The sequence below is a fragment of the Bos indicus x Bos taurus genome, chromosome 26 (assembly GCF_003369695.1).
Source record: "Bos indicus x Bos taurus breed Angus x Brahman F1 hybrid chromosome 26, Bos_hybrid_MaternalHap_v2.0, whole genome shotgun sequence".
Lineage (NCBI taxonomy): Eukaryota > Metazoa > Chordata > Mammalia > Artiodactyla > Bovidae > Bos > Bos indicus x Bos taurus.
Genome location: NC_040101.1, coordinates 32856786 through 32874142, shown reverse-complemented (window position 1 = coordinate 32874142; position 17357 = coordinate 32856786). Strand labels below are relative to the sequence as shown.

Below are 17357 nucleotides of genomic sequence, written 5' to 3'. Positions count from 1 at the left end.
CCTTGGTGCTCGGCCACGGCTCTGCAGACCAAGTTCAGAGCGTTCACTGCCACTCTGGACGCTCCAAATGTCACCTAAATGGGACGTTAGTTGGACGTTGGAAGACCTCTCTAACAGGTGGGTCAAGATCTAAAGCCTGACCCAGGGCCATCATGCTATGCCCCAGACTGGATACCGAAACTGGTAGGGAAGCAGTCAAGCCACTAGTGCCAATGACTAGGCACTGTTCTTATACCTGAGGGAGGCAGGAGATAAAACACAGCGTTTCTAGGGACAACACATGGTGTTGCATCTTTATTCTATGTCTGGTCACAGCAAACCTCACATGCTCAGAACTGCAGCCAGGCTGAGTGCCACGGGGCTACAAGCAGGTGGAGCAAAGGAAGACCATCTATCTACTCTGTTTGCAAACACTCTGGATGGAAAGCATAGATGCCCCACTAGCCACTCGGAGGTGACAAAGCCACATTCCCATCTCCAGACCCCAGGGGCATCTCTGAAGGAAGACATTCTCATTTGGAGCTTCCAAAATCCAGGGCACTTCTGGGACCCAAGCCTGGTTCCAACAAGTCACTCTGAGTCCAGGCTCCACTGCTGACGGGAGCATCTGGAGCTGGTGTCAAGGCAGCCTGGGGGCTGAAAAGGGCCTCAGGCTGGACCACAGAGCAGCCTGGGGAGGAGGGGGGCCCTGGGGCTCAGGGCCGACGATCCTTCCTACGGAGCTTGTGTCCCACGTGGGAGCCTCGCTGAGCAGCTCTCACCAGGCCCTTGAACTGCCCCTGTAGCTTCATCTTCTTCCTGCAAGAACAAGGGTCACATCTCCCTGAGACCAGGCAGTCTCCCTTCCCTTAATGTCAAAAGATAGCGCCCGACCCCGACACCAGCTTGAACAGGGAGAAGGGGCGCTGCCAGGAGGTGGGCAGCATGTGATTGGCACAGACCATGCCCTTTGTGTCAATAATATTTGAAGGTGCACGTGAACAAGTAAAAATAGAAAACTGGACGAGACTTGAGCAATTGAGTGGACAGTGTAATGAGCACGTGCCACCCCAGCCTGCACACAGCGTACCTGCGGTTGAGCTTGGTTCTGCTGAGGGGGATGTAGGCGTAGGGGTCGAGCCGACCCTTCTTCTTCACGTCACCCTTTGCTTTCTGCTCACCCAGAGAAACAGAGTCAATCGGGAGTGTGGGTTTCCCTTTCCACCCTTGCCCCTGATGTGACAGGTCGTGTCCTCCCTTCCTGTCATTCTCTGCCTCAGGTGGTGCCCAAGAGCTCCTGCACCCCGAGATGGCCACCCAGCAAAGGCCTGGGCCACAAGACATCTGTGTGCCCCTCGGTGTGGCCTCACGCTGGCTCCACAAAAGGTACCTCTTGGGGTGGTGATGGGCATTCGTCCCCCGAGCCCCCACCAGGGGAGCCCTTCCCCTGCCCCCAGCTCTTACCTTTGCCTTGTACTCAGCCCCAGGGATAGTCTTCTTGGCCACAGGGCGATGGATGCCAGAGCCTCCCGCTAAAGGGGGAACACAGAGGCCATGAGTCAGGCAAGGCCAGGGCACCTCCTCCTGGGAGAAGGCGACGGGCACTTCTCAGAACACTGCTGGTGAGATGAATCACAGCCAGGACCGGATGGCTGTCCCCTAGCAACAAAGGACGAAGACCCTCCTCGAGAAAGGACTGTCCAGTGACTTGACAATCAGACCACTGGGCTCCTCAGACTGATTTGAATCCATATAAACCTACCAGTGACCTCTGGGAAATATATATATTCTCGACTAACATAAAATAGCACACTCTCTCCAAACTGGACCTTCTCCATTTGTTCTAGAAGAAAGATCACAGGCTTTGAAATCAGGCAGACTGGGCTTCAACTCCAGGCAAGACTCTTAACTTCCTGGAGCCTCTTAAGCTTATGTGTAAAATGAGGCACTAAGGCTGGATTTCAGATCAGCTTCACATCAACACCGTGAGACAGAGAGGCAGCTCTCATCCCATGGTACAGACGTGAAAACTGAGGCTTCAAGACTGAAGTGCTTCCAAGGTCGCTGTCATTTCCAGTCTGGGCTCCCACACAATCATGGATGGAATCCCATAGTGCTGGCTGAGGACAGCTCTCTGAGATGACCCAGATGATCCTCCTCTACAGCTAAGAAGCCAGAAGCTCAGAGAGGTAGTGTGGCCAGGCCAAGGTCACACAGCTGAGAGCAGCTGGGCAAGCAGTCCTGAACCCAGGCTCCTGCTGCGTTGTATGGTACTGCTACTTCTGCACCACACCTTCTTAGAGCAGAGCAGGTGAGCTGGGACGTGGCCTGTCGGGCCAAGAAGTGGAAGCAGCCATGGCATTCTTCTACTGGTTGATGCCATGGGGCTGTGAGCAAACACTTGCTACTGGGATCGGGGACTTCCTACACGAGCCCCTGGACCTCCAGATGCAGAGCAAGGGGCTGGGAGCAGGGACCCTGCAGGGGCTGCCTGGGGGGAAGGAGGCAGAGGTGAGACCTCCCTGGCTTTGGGCAGCCACCCTGGTACCTCTAGTACCTACTCCAGGAGCTCAGGAACAACTGTACAGAGCGACCCCCTGGGCAGGCCTCTCAACTGCCACCTTCAGCACAGGACTAACCTGGCCGACCCAAGACCATATAAGAGACACCCCAGAAGTAGGGTGGGCTGCAAGTCTCAGAAAATCTTGGGTGGGTGGGGAAGAGATGGGGCTTAGGGGCTTCCCAGAAGGGCTGGGGGTTCTGTACACAGACTTCCTAACCCCAGGCCCCCTGGTCCTCAGCCCAGTCTTAGGCAACGTATCAGGCAAACTTCGCTGGTGTCACCTGAGTGCAACCAGGCCTTGCAATCTCTTGGCTCTGCCTGCAACACACTCAGCCTCATGCAGGTGACAGGGTACCTGCTCCAACAGAGAAGAGAGGAAGCCTCACCTTGGTACTGAGGGGGCATCTCTAGCTCCTCGTCGTCAGCCTCTTTCTGCTTAAGCTTCTGGTGCTTTTTCTATAAAGAAGCAACAAGCAAAGTTCATGAACAAGGGGACGTGATCATACTTGCTAACGGCAGCAGTAAAAGCAGTCATAACCTGCATTAGCAGAAAAGGTTCCCTGCCAAGCACTCGATCCCCCACTTACAGATGAGGACACTGAAGCTCAGACAGGGCAAGTAGCCAGGCAAGGTCACACAGCTAGGCAGCGCAGACGTGGGGTTACACTTTTAACAACCCCTGTGACCTTGGGCAGGCTGCTTATCTACTGTAGCCCCCTCTGGAAATAGCAATGATAGAGTCCCCACCTCCTGGGAGGATCAGTGAGGCGACACGTGGGACTCTCAGCATTCCCCAGTGGTAGGTACCCAACCCCATGTGGAGCTGTCCCGTGGTGGCATGGAGGCCGGCTACTGCCCCTGCTGCCTGCACAGCATATGCCCTCGGGGGAGAGACAAAGGACCATCTCTCTTCCTTCAGCTGGACAGCGCAGCCAACACCGAAGGAAGCATTGGGTGCTTCGGGGGACCCAAGCCCCCACCATGCCCTGCAAAGGGGTTGGCCGTGCCATAGCACGCTCCAGACTGCCTGCTGTGTGCACCCCCAAGGCTCCACTGAGAAGTCAGGAAGCAGGGCGGGTGACTCTCTGGAGCAGGGAGATGGCGAGAAGCTATGAGGCCCAAGGCTTAGGTCTTAGGGCCCCGGCCCTCTAGCAGCAGGAATTACTACTCACGCTCTTGACGCCTACGTCTTCCATGAGGTCACCCATCTCCTCATCCTCGCCTGGAGCCAAAAAAAGAGAGGTCTGTGATCATGCAGGGACCTCCCTACTCCATCTTCCCAAAGCCCACAAATTTCAACCTGCCTCCTCCCGGCTCGTCAGGCTGCAGGGTCTGTCAACTGCAGCCCCAGGAGACTGGTCCTGTGGAGGACAAGATCCTGACTCCTGCCCCTTCCTCCTCCCTATCCTGGGCCCTCTGGACAAGAGCCCCTCTAGGAAGTGGTGACCCGACTTCTAAAGTAAATACAGCTTTTGTTTTGGATACTCTAAGAAAGTGCCAGGTTTCCTGGGGAGCCGGGCACTTCTGCATACACTCCACTTTGTGAGGAAGACTGCCAGTTCCCCTACTTGAGAATCTTTCCCCTCCCCACGTGTGGGGACATAAAGAAGCGTGAACCAACAAAAAGCGCAGGCAACAAAAATAAAATAAATTAAACTCCATTAAAAATGTTAAACTTGTGTGTGTCAAAGATGAATGTCCCAGGATGAAAAGGCAGCCTGGAGGATACGAAAGTATTTACAAATCATACATCTGATAAACGGTTACTCTCCACGATAGTAAAAGATTGTGAAAAGAAGAGAAGCGAAAAGCAAAGGACAAAAGGAAAGATATACCCATTTGAATGCAGTGTTCCAAAGAATAGCAAAGAAAGATAAGAAAGCCTTCCTCAGCAATCAATGCAAAGAAATAGAGGAAGACAAAAGAATGGGAAAGACTAGAGATCTCTTCAAGAAAATCAGAGATACCAAGGGAACATTTCATGCAAAGATGGGCTCAATAAAGGACAGAAATGGTATGGACCTAACAGAAGCAGAAGATATTAAGAAGAGGTGGCAAGAATACACAGAAGAACTATACAAAAAAGATCTTCATGACCCAAATAATCACAATGGTGTGATCACTCACCTAGAGCCAGACATCCTGGAATGTGAAATCAAGCGGGCCTTAGGAAGTATCACTATGAACAAAGGTAGTGGAGGGGATGGAATTCCAGTTGAGCTATTTCAAATCCTAAAAGATGATGCTGTGAAAGTGCTGCACTCAATATGTAAGCAAATTTGGAAAACACAGCAGTGGCCACAGAACTGGAAAAGGTCAGTTTTCATTCCAATCCCAAAGAAAGGCAATGCCAAAGAATGCTCAAACTACTGCACAATTGTACTCATTTCACACGCTAGTAAAGTAATGCTCAAAATTCTCCAAGCCAGGCTTCAGCAATACATGAACCGTGAACTTCCTGATGTTCAAGCTGGTTTTAGAAAAGGCAGAGGAACCAGAGATCAAATTGCCAATATCCGCTGGATCATGGAAAAAGCAAGAGAGTTCCAGAAAAACATCTATTTCTGCTTTACTGACTATGCCAAAGCCTTTGACTGTGTGGATCACAATAAACTGTGGAAAAATCTGAAAGAGATGGGAATACCAGATCACCTGACCTGCCTCTTGAGAAACCTGTATGCAGGTCAGGAAGCAACAGTTAGAACTGGACATGGAACAACAGGCTGGTTCCAAATAGGAAAAGGAGTACGTCAAGGCTGTATATTGTCACCCTGCTTATTTAACTTCTATGCAGAGTACATCATGAGAAACACTGGGCTGGAAGAAACACAAGCTGGAATCAAGATTGCCGGGAGAAATATCAATAACCTCAGATATGCAGATGACACCACCCTTATGGCAGAAAGTGAAGAAGAACTAAAGAGCCTCTTGATGAAAGCGAAAGAGGAGAGTGAAAAAGTTGGCTTAAAGCTCAACATTCAGAAAACTAAGAACATGGCATCTGGTCCCATCACTTCATGGGAAATAGATGGGGAAACAGTGGAAACAGTGGCTGACTTTATTTTTTTGGGTTCTAAAATCACTGCAGATGGTGACTGCAGCCATGAAATTAACACTTACTCCTTGGCAGGAAAGTTATGACCAACCTAGACAGCATATTCAAAAGCAGAGACATTACTTTGTCAACAAAGGTCAGTCTAGTCAAGGCTATGGTTTTTCCAGTAGTCATGTATGGATGTGAGAGTTGGACCATAAAGAAAGCTGAGTGCCAAAGAATTGATACTTTTGAACTGTGGTGTTGGAGAAGACTCTTGAAAGTCCCTTGAACTGCAAGGAGATCCAACCAGTCCATCCTAAAGGAGATCAGTCCTAGGTGTTCATTGGAAGGACTGATGTTGAAGCTGAAACTCCAATATTTTGGCCACCTGATCCAAAGAGCTGACTCATTTGAAAAGACCCTGCTGTTGGGAAAGATTGAAGGCAGGAGAAGAAGGGGATGACAGAGGATGAGATGGTTAGATGGCATCACTGACTCAATGGACATGAGTTTGCGTAAACTCTGGGAGTTGGTGATGGACAGGGAGGCCTGGCTGCGGTTCATGGGGTCACAAAGAGTTGGACATGACTAAGCGACTGAACTAACTGGACTGAACTCCACGATAGAGAAAGAACTTCTTATAACTCAATAAGAAACAAACAACCCAATTCAAAAATGGGCAAAGGACTCGAGTAGACATTTCTCTGAAAAGATAAATGGACAATAAACATGAAAAGACGCTAAACATCATTAATCATTAAGGAAATACGAATCAAAACCACCATGAGATACCACTTCAAACACTCCAGGATGTATACTATCAACAAAATACAAAACAGCAAGTGTTGGTGAGGATGTGAAGAAATTGAAACCCTTGTGCACTGTTAGCAGGAATGTAAAACGGTACAGTTGTTGAAGAAAACAGTACGGCAGTTCCTCAAAAAATTAAAGACAGAACTACCACATGATCCACTTCTGGGCATGTATCCAAGAGAACTGAAAGCAGGCTCCTGAAGGGCCATCTGTACATTTATGACCATAGCAGCACTATTTACAGTATAAAGTGGAAGCACTGCTTATGTCCACTATTGGATGATGAACAAACAACACGCGGTCTAGACGCAAAACAGAACAAGGAAAGGAAAGGGAAGTGAAGTCGCTCAGTCGTGTCCGACTCTTTGCGACCCCATGGACTGTAGCTACCAGGCTCCTCTGTCCATGGGATTTTCCATAGTACTGGAGTGGGTTGCCATTTCCTTCTCCAGGGGATCTTCCCGACCCAGAGATCAAACCCGGGTCTCCCGCATTGTAGACAGATGCTTTACCGTCTGAGCCACCAGGGAAGAATAACAGAACAAGGTCAGACTTAAAAAGGAATGAAATTCTGACACACGCTGTGACATGGACAAACCTTGAGGACATTATGCTAAGTGAAATAAGCCAGGCACAAAAGCACAAACATTGAATGATTCTGCTTATATGAGGTACCACAACTCACATTCAAATTCACATTAGTACAGACAAAAACCAGAATGGTGGCTGTCAGGGGCTGGGGGAGGGGGAAGAGGGGAGTTGCTATTTCATGCAAACAAGAGTTTCAGTTTTGCGAGATGAAGAGTTCTGGAGATGGGCTGTACAACAATGTGAGTGAATGGTACACTTAAAAAATGGTTAGACAGGGAATTCCCTGGTGGTCCAGTGGTTAGAACTCCATGCTTCAACCACAAGGGACACGGGTTCCATCTCTGATTGGGTAACTCAGATCCTGCATGCTACGTGGTGCTGCCAGGAAGAGAAAAAAAAGAAAAACACAAGAGACAGAACTTTGAAACTGATCAACTGGAGGAAAGACAAAGCAAAGTAAACCCAATGTCACAGGAAGCGTGTGACCAAGTACAGAACCTGGGCGGTCCCTGGGCTTGTGGGGAGTTCTGGGGGAACACAGCTAAGGCCGAGGGGCTGTGGAAAGGCCACACTAAAGCCTGCACTGCATCTTAGAGTGGAGAGGGTCTGGGAAGATGGAGGAGGGGCCAGGGCGGGGCACACTCAGTGTCAGGATGCCATGCAAGAAGGGAGCAAGGAGATGGGATACACTGAGATGAGAAGGGGGCAGTGAGAGGCCAGAGCAGGAGAGAATTAGTGTCGTCACACCCACCCCCAGCAAGTCTACCATCTCATCTTTACAACCACCCTCTGAGGTCAGTGCTGGTGTTACACCCACTGTGGGGCGAGGGAACCGAGGCACAGAGAGGTTAAGAGACTGTCCACCATCCCAGAGCTGGCTGGCCCAGCTGCCTGGGCAGCAGTGGCCGTGCTAGCTGAGAGGCTGCAGTGTGCCGGCAGTGAGAACCAAAATAAAGAGGAAGACGCACATTTTAGAAGACCTAGGCTTTTGTGATCTTACATGACACGGAGATATATATGTGCAGAGAGGGAACAGGAAAGATGAAACAGGACTCGGAGGTGTTACACCTGAGCAGCCCCTGGACAACAGGCGACAGTGACTGGGGTAGTCGGGAGGGGCTGGCTCTTGCCAAGCTCTAAATGAGCTTCCAGACCTCAGACTAGTTTACATTTGGCATTAGAAAAAAAAATTTTTTTTTTTAAAGGAGGGGAAGCAAATAGAACAGAACAGAAGAGAGATCAAGAGAGTGTATGACACAGGGTAAGAGGAAGTACTGCCTTTTGAAAGTTTTGTTTCAATTTATGGAAGTATTGAATAAGTAGCTGAGTTACAACATAAAAAGATTTCTTAATGTGGTCAGCAAAGTTTGAGAAACTCAAAAAAAGTTGCCTGAGATACAAGCTCCTTATATCTGTTTTCACCTATGCTTCCCCAAAGATGGTCACTGACTGAATGACCAGATGGTGAATGGATGCGTAAGCAAATGCATATGGTCACTGACTGAATGACCAGATGGTGAATGGATGCGTAAGCAAATGCATGCAGCCTTGGCCCTCCTGCGGCGGCAGGTGGCCCCACCTTTGGCGCCTTCTTCTTCCTCCATTTTGGTGTTGGCATCCTCCTCCTCTCGGATGATCAGCCGGCCGTCGGCGCTCACCTTGAAGCCATGGTCCTTCTTCTTGCCCCGGCCTGGCCCAGGCTGTGTGGCTAGTGGGGTAGAGTCAGGCAGTGAGGAGGTGGCAGGCCAGTCCTTACCTGCTCACACCCTCATCATAACCCTCGGGGCCCAGATCTGCGCCTTGGATGGGAACCCGCAGTACAACCATGTGTGTATGTGAGAGGTGAGGGTGCCTGCCGGCCTCCCTGGAGGCCATCCTACTTCCGAACTCGCCCCAAGGCAAGCCTGTCCTCTGTGCCCATGGGCCAGACGTTTCTTGCTCACCCAGGACTCGCTGGGCCACCTTGGGGTCCAGGAAGTTGAGGGGCTCGTCCCCGCCCCCCTCCTTCAGCCACGCCCGGCTCCTCTGGCGGGCCAGTCTCCGCTGCTCCTTGCCCCGACTCCGCTCCTCCTCTTCATCCTCCTCATCCTCTGAGTCGGCCAAAATCTCCTCGATGCTAAAGACAAAGAAGCCCCGAGTCAGGGAGCTCTGGCAGAGGCAGGGTGGCTGGGCACGGCCTGGGCAGGTTTCAGGTGGGGGGAGACCAGGTCCCCAGGACCTGGCCACGGGGCTCACCTGTCGCCTTTGCCCTGGACAGGTTCCTCCTCCTCCTCTTCTTCCTCTTCTACGGCGGCTTGGTTGAGGGCCCGGTGTTTCTTGGCCCGGGACTCAGCTTTCCGGATGTTTACCAGGACTTTGTGGTACTCCTCCGGCAGCAGTTTCTTCACCAGCTCAAACCTGGGGGGTGAGGGGGCACACAGGTGAGCAGTGAGGTGCCAGGGACGGACAGTGTGTCCAGAGTGAGGGGTCCAGCTGGAGCCCTTCCAGTGCCCCGGCCCAGGGCCTTCTTGGCAGCGGTCCTGGTGGGACTGGAAGCCCCTCCACTCCTCCCCTGCTCCCTCCCAGGCAGGGCACAGACCCAAACTTGCGGATGAACTTGGTGAACAGGTTCCGAAGCTTCATGCGGAAGTGCCGTCGCATGTCATCCGAGAGCTTTCCGATGGCTTCCATCTGCAGGGCAGAGTACAGGCTTGAGGGTGAGGCACCCTGCCCTGTCTGCCCCCCACCCCACGGCGTTCCCCTGGTTCCACGCGTCCTGTCTGTTTCCCTGTATTAATCTACGGCTGGACCTCTCTCCAGCCTTCGTGAGGCCTGGACCAAGAACCGTGTGGCCGGCAGGTGTCATCTGCGCTGTCCCTCTGTGGAGCTCCTCTGAAGGCTTGTACTGACTCCCATCACTCGGGGACAAGTCACCGCCTAGGCCATTCTGCCCATCCATGGCCCCAGTTAGATGGCAGGCTTTAGCGGGAGGGGGTAGGCTGTCCTGCCTCTCATCTGCCCTTCTTGCCTTGACCCAACCCAAGGCCAGATGCAAAGGCAATCAAGAGCCCTGATGCGACTCAACCCAGCTGCATGTGGAAAGAGAGGCGGGGGCGCTGTGGATGTTTGGCTCAGAAGACAGTCCCAGCTTGCCGCATGCCTTGCGCCCAGCAGGAGGGAGCCAGGGACCCAACACCAGACGGTTCTTCAGGGACCTGAAACCAGCAGGGGCATCCAAAGGAATCTTCTCAAACCCAGAAGATCACAGTGAAGAGGGAAAATGCAAAGGGAGCTTTGCAAGCTGCCCAGGGCAAGCCCAGGCTCCAGCTCTGTTCCAGGACTACTCTCACCTGCTCTGTGGACAGGGGAAATCCGGCCTTGGTTGGCCATCTATAAGACAAGGGGTGGCCCTGCCCTGCAGAGCCCCTGCTCCTATGGAAGGGCGTGGGGGATGACAAGAGGGGGCCCGGGCGCTGTGCCCCTTACCTCCACCACCGGCCCCTCCAGGGCTCCTGCACGGCCTCCTGCCGCAGAAGACAGCACATGGCTAAGAAAGTGTTGGAAGCCGCCTGACCTCAAGGCCCCACTGGGTCTCTGCCGGCAGTTCTCGGGCCGTGTTGCCACCGGCCGAGGGGAAGGGGACACTCACCACCAGCTGCACGTGCTTGGCCATGTGCGCCACGTCCATGACGACCACTGCCACCTTGATGAAGCCCAGCGCCGACTTCACCACGTCGCGGGTGCGCGAGGCCAGGAGCAGACACACGTTCTCCAGCAGCTGCTCCACCGTGCTGGTCCCCATCAGACCTGTGGCGGCCAGAGGGCCACTGTCAGGGACACCGGGAGCCCCACCCAGACTCCAGCTGGGCCAGAAGGTGGGAGTTGACCCCGGAGAGGCTTCTGTGCACCTGGCCAAGGACTAGATCCTTTCCATGAATCTCTCTTCTAGTCCCTCAGCCACCCTATGAGCAGGTGCTATGCTTTTCCCGTTTTAGACAAAGAGAGTAAGGTTCCAGGAGGATCCTGAGTTTGTTCAGGGTTGTTAAGAAACAATGGTTGATATGAAGCAGAACCTTAACTAAGATCTGGGCAAGGGATCTAACCTCCCCCCACCCCTACCCTCCGGGACTCTGGCAGCTGCGGAAGGAGGAAGGCCGAGCTAGGCAGCAGAGAAGGTGGGAGGCAGTTGGGCTCAGGTCCAGCTCTTCATTCTCCCTCCCAGGACCACTCTTCATTCTGGTAGCCACCCTGTCCTGACCTCCTGGGCATTGTCCTACCCCGAGGGCTTGCCAAGCCTTCAAGGAAATAGCGCTTACCTTTAAACTCGAAGAGGAGGTGGGTCAGGGCCAGGATGCTGCAGCTGACCATGGTCACTGCGCCCACGAGGCCAGGGTAAATGAGGATGAGGTAACGCTGCAGGGCCTCTGTGGGGCAGAGAGCAGGAGGAGTTGCCTGGGGCAGAGCCCCCTGCATGCGCTGCATCGTGGGCCCACCAGGAAGGGGGAACTCCAGCCAGAGAGGAGCAGCCTGCCCGGGGCCAGGGCCAGACAGCTCACACTACCTCATCTCTCTGACTAGTGGCTGAGGGGTGCCTCCTCCCCCAGCTGGGAGCAAAGCATCCATCCCAGCCCCAGGCCTCCCAGGCTGGGAGTAGAACATCCATCCCAGCCCCAGGTCACCCAGGCCTCACCTTCCTGGTTTGGGCCAAACCGAAGGAAAGCGTGGCCCATCTCCACCAGCAGCGCGAAAGCATTCTTCCGAGCTCCCACCGAGACCTCCTTGGTACAGAGGATCACCTGCCGGGACAGCCCGTTAGCATGGGTTCCCCAAGCTGGCCACCACAGGGCTGGCAGCCTGGGGCAGCGGGGCCAGGTAAGGGCGCTCACACTCCCCGGCCACCCCCACTCCCAAATCTGCCTTCAGGAGCCACATTCACACATGCGCCCCATCTCCCCACCCCCCGCACCTCCGGGACAAGGGCACTGATGAACTCCTCGTGCTCGGCCGAGAGCTTCTTCACAACGTGTATGAGGCACTTCAGACGGGGCTGCGGGACAGGGCGACAACAGTCAGGACCCTCAGTGCCGCCTTCGCCCCGGAGGCCCCTAAAGCATCTCCAGGCAGGTCCTCTCCTGGTGCTGCCCGTCCACCCTCGGGTGGAGTGGGGCCCCTGGAGTCCGCACCCTCTTGGCAGGCGAGGAGGTGCTCCGCAGCGAGTCCAGCAGGGTCTTCTTCAGGTCATCTAGGTGGCTCTGCACGAAGCGGGCCCCGGGGCCCTGGGGGCTGGCACACACCTCCTCTAGCACACGGTAGGCCTTCTTCTGTATCCCGTGGGTCTTGCTCTGGGAAAGGGTATGATGGACAGGGTGAGAAAGGAGGCTGGGCAGGCCTACCCATCCATCCACCTGCCTCAACTGTCACTCAGGCCAGTAACATCCACAGAGCAGCCACATGAGCTGTGACCAGCCCTGGAGGGAACCCAGCGAAGCCTGCCCTCTGGAGCTTGCGAAACCTGACTAGAGGGTAGGGAGACCACGGATGGTGAGAGGTTGACTCTGGGCCAGGCATGGGACGCTGAGGAATGAAGCCCCCCTCCCTCCCTTCTGCTCTTCCAGGGCCACCTCTCTGGAGGTTGGGTGACCCCGCATGTCCCACCCAGGGCACTGCTCACGCTGCTGGGTAACTGCTTATTACACGTTGTGGTGGTGACAGTTTTCAGGAGGTCACGTTGGCCTGACTCTTGCCTGGTGGTTAGCTGCAGCAGGCAGGGGATAGGCTAAGGCCCACTGTGTCTGGAACTCTTAAAGCTGCCTAATGAGGCCCGAGTGGCAGCAGGGGGATGAGGGTGGGTGGGGTGAAGGTCAGGGCAGGTGCGGATGGGCCCAGTGAGTGAGTTAGGTCTCAGGTCTGCAAGAGGCATCTTTGAGCAGCTGAGGCCTCAACATGGCATCCACGTGACAAGAGTCCAGGACTAGATAGGTACAGGGGGCAGCCACGCCACAAGAAAGCAGATGAAGACTCGGTCTTGGGCGGCAGCAAGGCGTACAGACAGAGACATCCCCCTAACACACACACACTGCAAGGAGCCCCCACTTGCCCCAGGAGTGGTCGTGCTGGGCTCCTGGCCTCTGTGGCTCACCTCTAGATAGGGCCGGATGGTGGAGTAGAGCTTGCTGATGGCAGCTTCATCAGCATGCGGAGCCAAGGCCACAACCAGGTCCAGGACAGACAACCTGCTCGGGGACAAGAGACCAAGGAGGGGCTTAGCAGAGGCTGGGGAAGGGCGTGGACTATCTGTGTTCTCATGTCTACTGGGGACAGAGGAGGTGGAAAAGGTCAGGGGCAGGAGGACAAGAGGCCTCAAAGGAGCCCATGAATAATCACTGCCTGTACCTAATTCAGCACTCATAAGATGCCAGCTACTGTTCCTGACCCTTGACATGTGTCAACACCTTCAATGCTCATAGCAACTCTCTTGCAAGTACTATCATTATGTCCATTTTACAGATGAGGGCTCAGAGTAAGTAAATAACTTGTCCAAGGTCACAGCTCATAAGTGGCAAAGCTGGGATTTGAACCTATGCAGCACATCTCCATGGTCCTGGCCCCTCCCTAGCAGACTACAATGCCACTCTGGGAAGGAGCAGCCGGTCAGGCCTCGTGGAGGAGCTGGGTCATTCAGCACCTCAAGACATTCATAAATAATTCCAGAGAGAAACACAGGGCTTCTGCCAGCACACCCTCTAGTTCCCTGGGTTGCCCCAGCCCAAGTGGGGTACTCACCTGGTGAAGTCAGAGCTAGAGGCGTCCAGCACCTTCTCACTGGCTTTTTCCAGGAAACTATTCACCAGCTGACAGCCCAAAGGGATAAGGAGATGGTTGTTCAAGGAAAAATACAAAACACACATACACAAAAGAGAAAATACAAAACGACAGCAGGTCACAGGACTACTCCCTTGTCTCTTTCTCCTCCTCTCCTCCCTATTTAGGGCCCCAAGCCCAGTGCGCTGCTGACATCAGTCCCTGTTCTTCTTGGGGCAGAGGTCCCAGTGAGCCACGGTGGGTGGAGTCTCGACCTCGCCAACACCCCCAACCAACCCTCACCTACTGGAGACTGCTCCTCCCCCTCGTCCACCAGCTCACCTGAGGCTCAGTAATGGTGAGGTAAGTTTTGATGGTTTCCAGCACAGCCCGCCGAGGAGCTGGGGTATCTCCAGCTGCAGTAGGCTGCCCGTACAGGTTGAATAGGATGGGCAGAAAGTTCTTGGCAAAGCGGCTCACTTCGGCACGATCAGCCTCTGGCAGGAAGACCACAGTTTGCACAAAGGGGCAGAACATGCCCCCACCTCAATGGCCACTGGAGCTGCAGCCCAGAGGCATTCTTTTGAGGGACCTGTGATGGGACCAGAGGTCTGGGGTCCTCTGGGACAGGAGAGGCTGAGGCAGAGCACAGAGAATGGGGCCACCCCAGTCTATAGGGCCAGCGAAGGACCAGCCCCACATAAAGGCTGGACAACTGCCAGCACATTGAGAGTAAAGAGAGAAAGGGCGCAGTTTTCAGCGTCCCATCAACTCCTCAAGTCCCCAGCAGACACTCAGGCCCTCGCAAAGGATGGGTGATAGCTCAGGCAACGAGCAGGCCAGAGGGGGTCAGGGAACCCAGGCCCCCGCAGCCACCTTCCACCAGGCCTGACCCCACACGTACCTGCCTCACAGCCCTTGGTGACGAGGCTGCGCAGGGCCTGGCACACAGTGACCCTCAGGTCTGGGCGCTCGCTGATGGCCGTGCCCAGAGTCCGTGCCAGCCCTTTGAAGGCGGTGGCCACGTCTGTGGGCCTCGTGCAGAACCCAGGCAAGAGGGTCCAGATCTGGAGAGGGAGGGGATGACTGAGGAAGGTGATGCCCAGCAACCCCGTGCCCACCTGTCCTCCCCAGTCCCCCAGCGACCCCCTTACCTGCCACTGTAGCGTGTCATAGATCTTGGACTCCACTGTGCTGCCTGCCTGGGCCAGGTCCATTGCTAGAGCGACACAGGACACGGTCTGGCCCTGGGCACACTCCTGGCCAACAGGCCTCATCTTTACCCAAACCAAAAGCCCACTCATGAGGAAGGAATTTGGGTGATTCCCCGCTCCACTTATTAAACAAACACCTGTTTGTTTGGAAAAACTAAAAAGACCCATGTAAAATAGAAAGCGACATCTGCCCACACTCTTTCCCCGCCATCTTCCTCCTCTCTTCTGTTTTTGTCACATTTCTCCAAACACATGCACACTTTTAAAAACAAAAGAACTGTACTATACATATACTGTTCTGAAACCTTGTTTTACTAGACAATAAAGTAGGCAACATTTGTTGAATAACTTCTACAAGTCAGGCTGAATACCGTGCACTTTCGTGATTATTCATTTAATCCTCACACCATTGCGATTACTGGCCTCACTTCACAGATGAGGCGCAGACCCAAGGTGGGAGGAATAACCTGCCTGCCATCACCCAACTGTGGAGTGGCTGAATTGAGATCTGAACATAACCGGTTCAGCTCACCATGGACTACACAGGTCCATTCCCACATCAGGCCTTTCTTTACAGAGAGCAGTCTGTGTCCCATGGGGGGCTTTACCATGCCTGACTTCACTGGAGCCCCATTGAGGGATGTGGGGGCTGTCAGGACTTGTACTGGGAATAGCTCTGCATGTGTACATCAGTGTGTACTTGTCTCCCTTGGTGGGAGAAGAGGCCCCTGTCTGCCTGTCTCAGGGCAGGGTCTGTAACGGGGGAGCCTGGCCATGCCTTGGAGCCCACTGATGATGGCGCCCTAGCACTGGCAAGCACCCACTTGGCCCAGGGAGGCTGCCGCACATCCTAAGGCTGAGGTGCTGGAGCAGCCCTTCCCGATCCCTCCAGGACTGCAGTGGGCCCACGGTACCTTTCCTCTTCAGGGTGGTGGCCAGGGGCAGGAAGTAAGCGGTAAAGAAACCAAGTCGAGTTTCCCGGACGTGGTCTCGGATGACGGGCAGCAGCCAGCTCCGGGGGAAATCCAGAGTCTCTCTGGGAGGAGGGAGGGAACGCCCGGTGAGAGAGGTGACGGCCTGAAGCCGTCCTCCACGGAGCCGAGGGGCAGCACAGGCCCTCTTCCGCCCTCTTCTACGGACCAGCGCTGCACACAGAGCTGTCACTCCAGGGCGTGGACACCCTCCCAGGGGACAACAAGCCGTGAGGCTCTCCTGGGGCTGATATGGAAGCCAGGCAGGGCCGCACTTACTCAGAGCCGTCGATTTCCAAAGGCACGGCCTCTAAAACCACCTCGGGGCCCATGCTAGCCACCGCAGCCCCCACTGCGCGGTCCAGAGCTGCCGTGTGGGGGAAGTGGGGGGAGAGGCGCAGGTCACACAGCGACTGGAGACACTAGGGCACAGTCAAGGGACCAGGCGTGAGATGGGCATGCAGGACAGGCACCATAGCTGAGTCTGGGCCAGAGGCTCTAAGAGGATGAGGTCAGGAGCGCAGGCCCAGGTTATGCTCCCTCGGAGGTCAAGGGCCAACGACCAAAGTAACCTGTCCTTGACCCCTCCTCAATGCCTCAGGATTTTGTAAAAAATTCTGTATTTGTTAGTAACGTGTAAAAATCAAGTGATTTTACATACAAATGTAGAGTTCCAGTTTATCTAGAAAAATGGGAACGTCTGGGAAGCGCAGACCCACACGGACTATTAGTAAATTAATAGGTGCTGTGGAGTGGCTGCCCCTGAGCTGCGCCCTCTGGCTCTCCATAGCCCCCCAGAGCCCCGCTGCGAGCCTCATTCCTTGGCGACCTCTCCTAGGGGTCTGATTTGCCAACCTAGCAGCGCCCAGACCAGGCCTCTCAAGGCAGCCCCCGCCCTCCCAAGGTGGCTCCTTTTGTCCCACCAGCATCAGGGGGAGACAGTGAGGGCCCCACGAGGCCTGGAGCCTCCACTGCTGGAGAGGGGTCTGCAGCCTGTCCTCGGGCCCCTACCTGCTCCTGGAGCTGAGGAGGACCTCTGGGTGATCCCTGAGCCTTACATGGTTTCCTCTGGGCCCTAGTAACCTCCCTGGGACTTAGGGCTGCTTAAAATGCTATGCTCACTTGTTTTAGGAAATTTGAAGAATTAAAACATAACAGATAGAGGTGAGGAAGAATCACAATAGTTCCCTGTGAGTTTTAAAACCATCACCTCCAGCCAAGACTAGCAAGCAGGCATTAGGGGGTGCGGGTGGGGGTGGTTCTGACCCTCTTCTCATTCCTTCCATGTTGGCCCAGTCAGTCACCTTCCTGGGGACACAGTACTGAGCACCTGCTGCGGGCCCTTGGCGTGGGTGAAGGCGGGGTGGGAGTGTGGATGAAGTGCAGACGTAAGAGAGACACATGCCCCT

At 54.4% G+C, this 17357-nt stretch overlaps 1 protein-coding gene across 2 annotated transcripts in view; it reads right to left on the bottom strand.

Annotated features, from left to right (window-relative positions):
• Positions 1 to 264: 264 nt before the first annotated feature.
• The window catches only part of RRP12 (ribosomal RNA processing 12 homolog), a 28924-nt gene continuing 11831 nt past the window's right edge, over positions 265 to 17357 (bottom strand). The window contains exons 14-34 of one of the 2 annotated variants that reach the window (XM_027528672.1): positions 16228 to 16370; positions 15892 to 16013; positions 14918 to 14982; positions 14668 to 14830; positions 14106 to 14260; positions 13746 to 13813; positions 13102 to 13195; positions 12146 to 12304; positions 11929 to 12009; positions 11653 to 11758; positions 11279 to 11386; positions 10612 to 10769; positions 9562 to 9653; positions 9219 to 9380; positions 8927 to 9099; positions 8563 to 8691; positions 3715 to 3764; positions 2929 to 2998; positions 1444 to 1511; positions 1070 to 1152; positions 265 to 798 (exon numbers count right to left, since the gene is read on the bottom strand). In XM_027528672.1, the coding sequence (XP_027384473.1) occupies positions 696 to 798; positions 1070 to 1152; positions 1444 to 1511; positions 2929 to 2998; positions 3715 to 3764; positions 8563 to 8691; positions 8927 to 9099; positions 9219 to 9380; positions 9562 to 9653; positions 10612 to 10769; positions 11279 to 11386; positions 11653 to 11758; positions 11929 to 12009; positions 12146 to 12304; positions 13102 to 13195; positions 13746 to 13813; positions 14106 to 14260; positions 14668 to 14830; positions 14918 to 14982; positions 15892 to 16013; positions 16228 to 16370 (2352 nt within the window). In that variant the 3' untranslated portion in view covers positions 265 to 695. The other variant, XM_027528673.1, reaches the window with a different exon arrangement.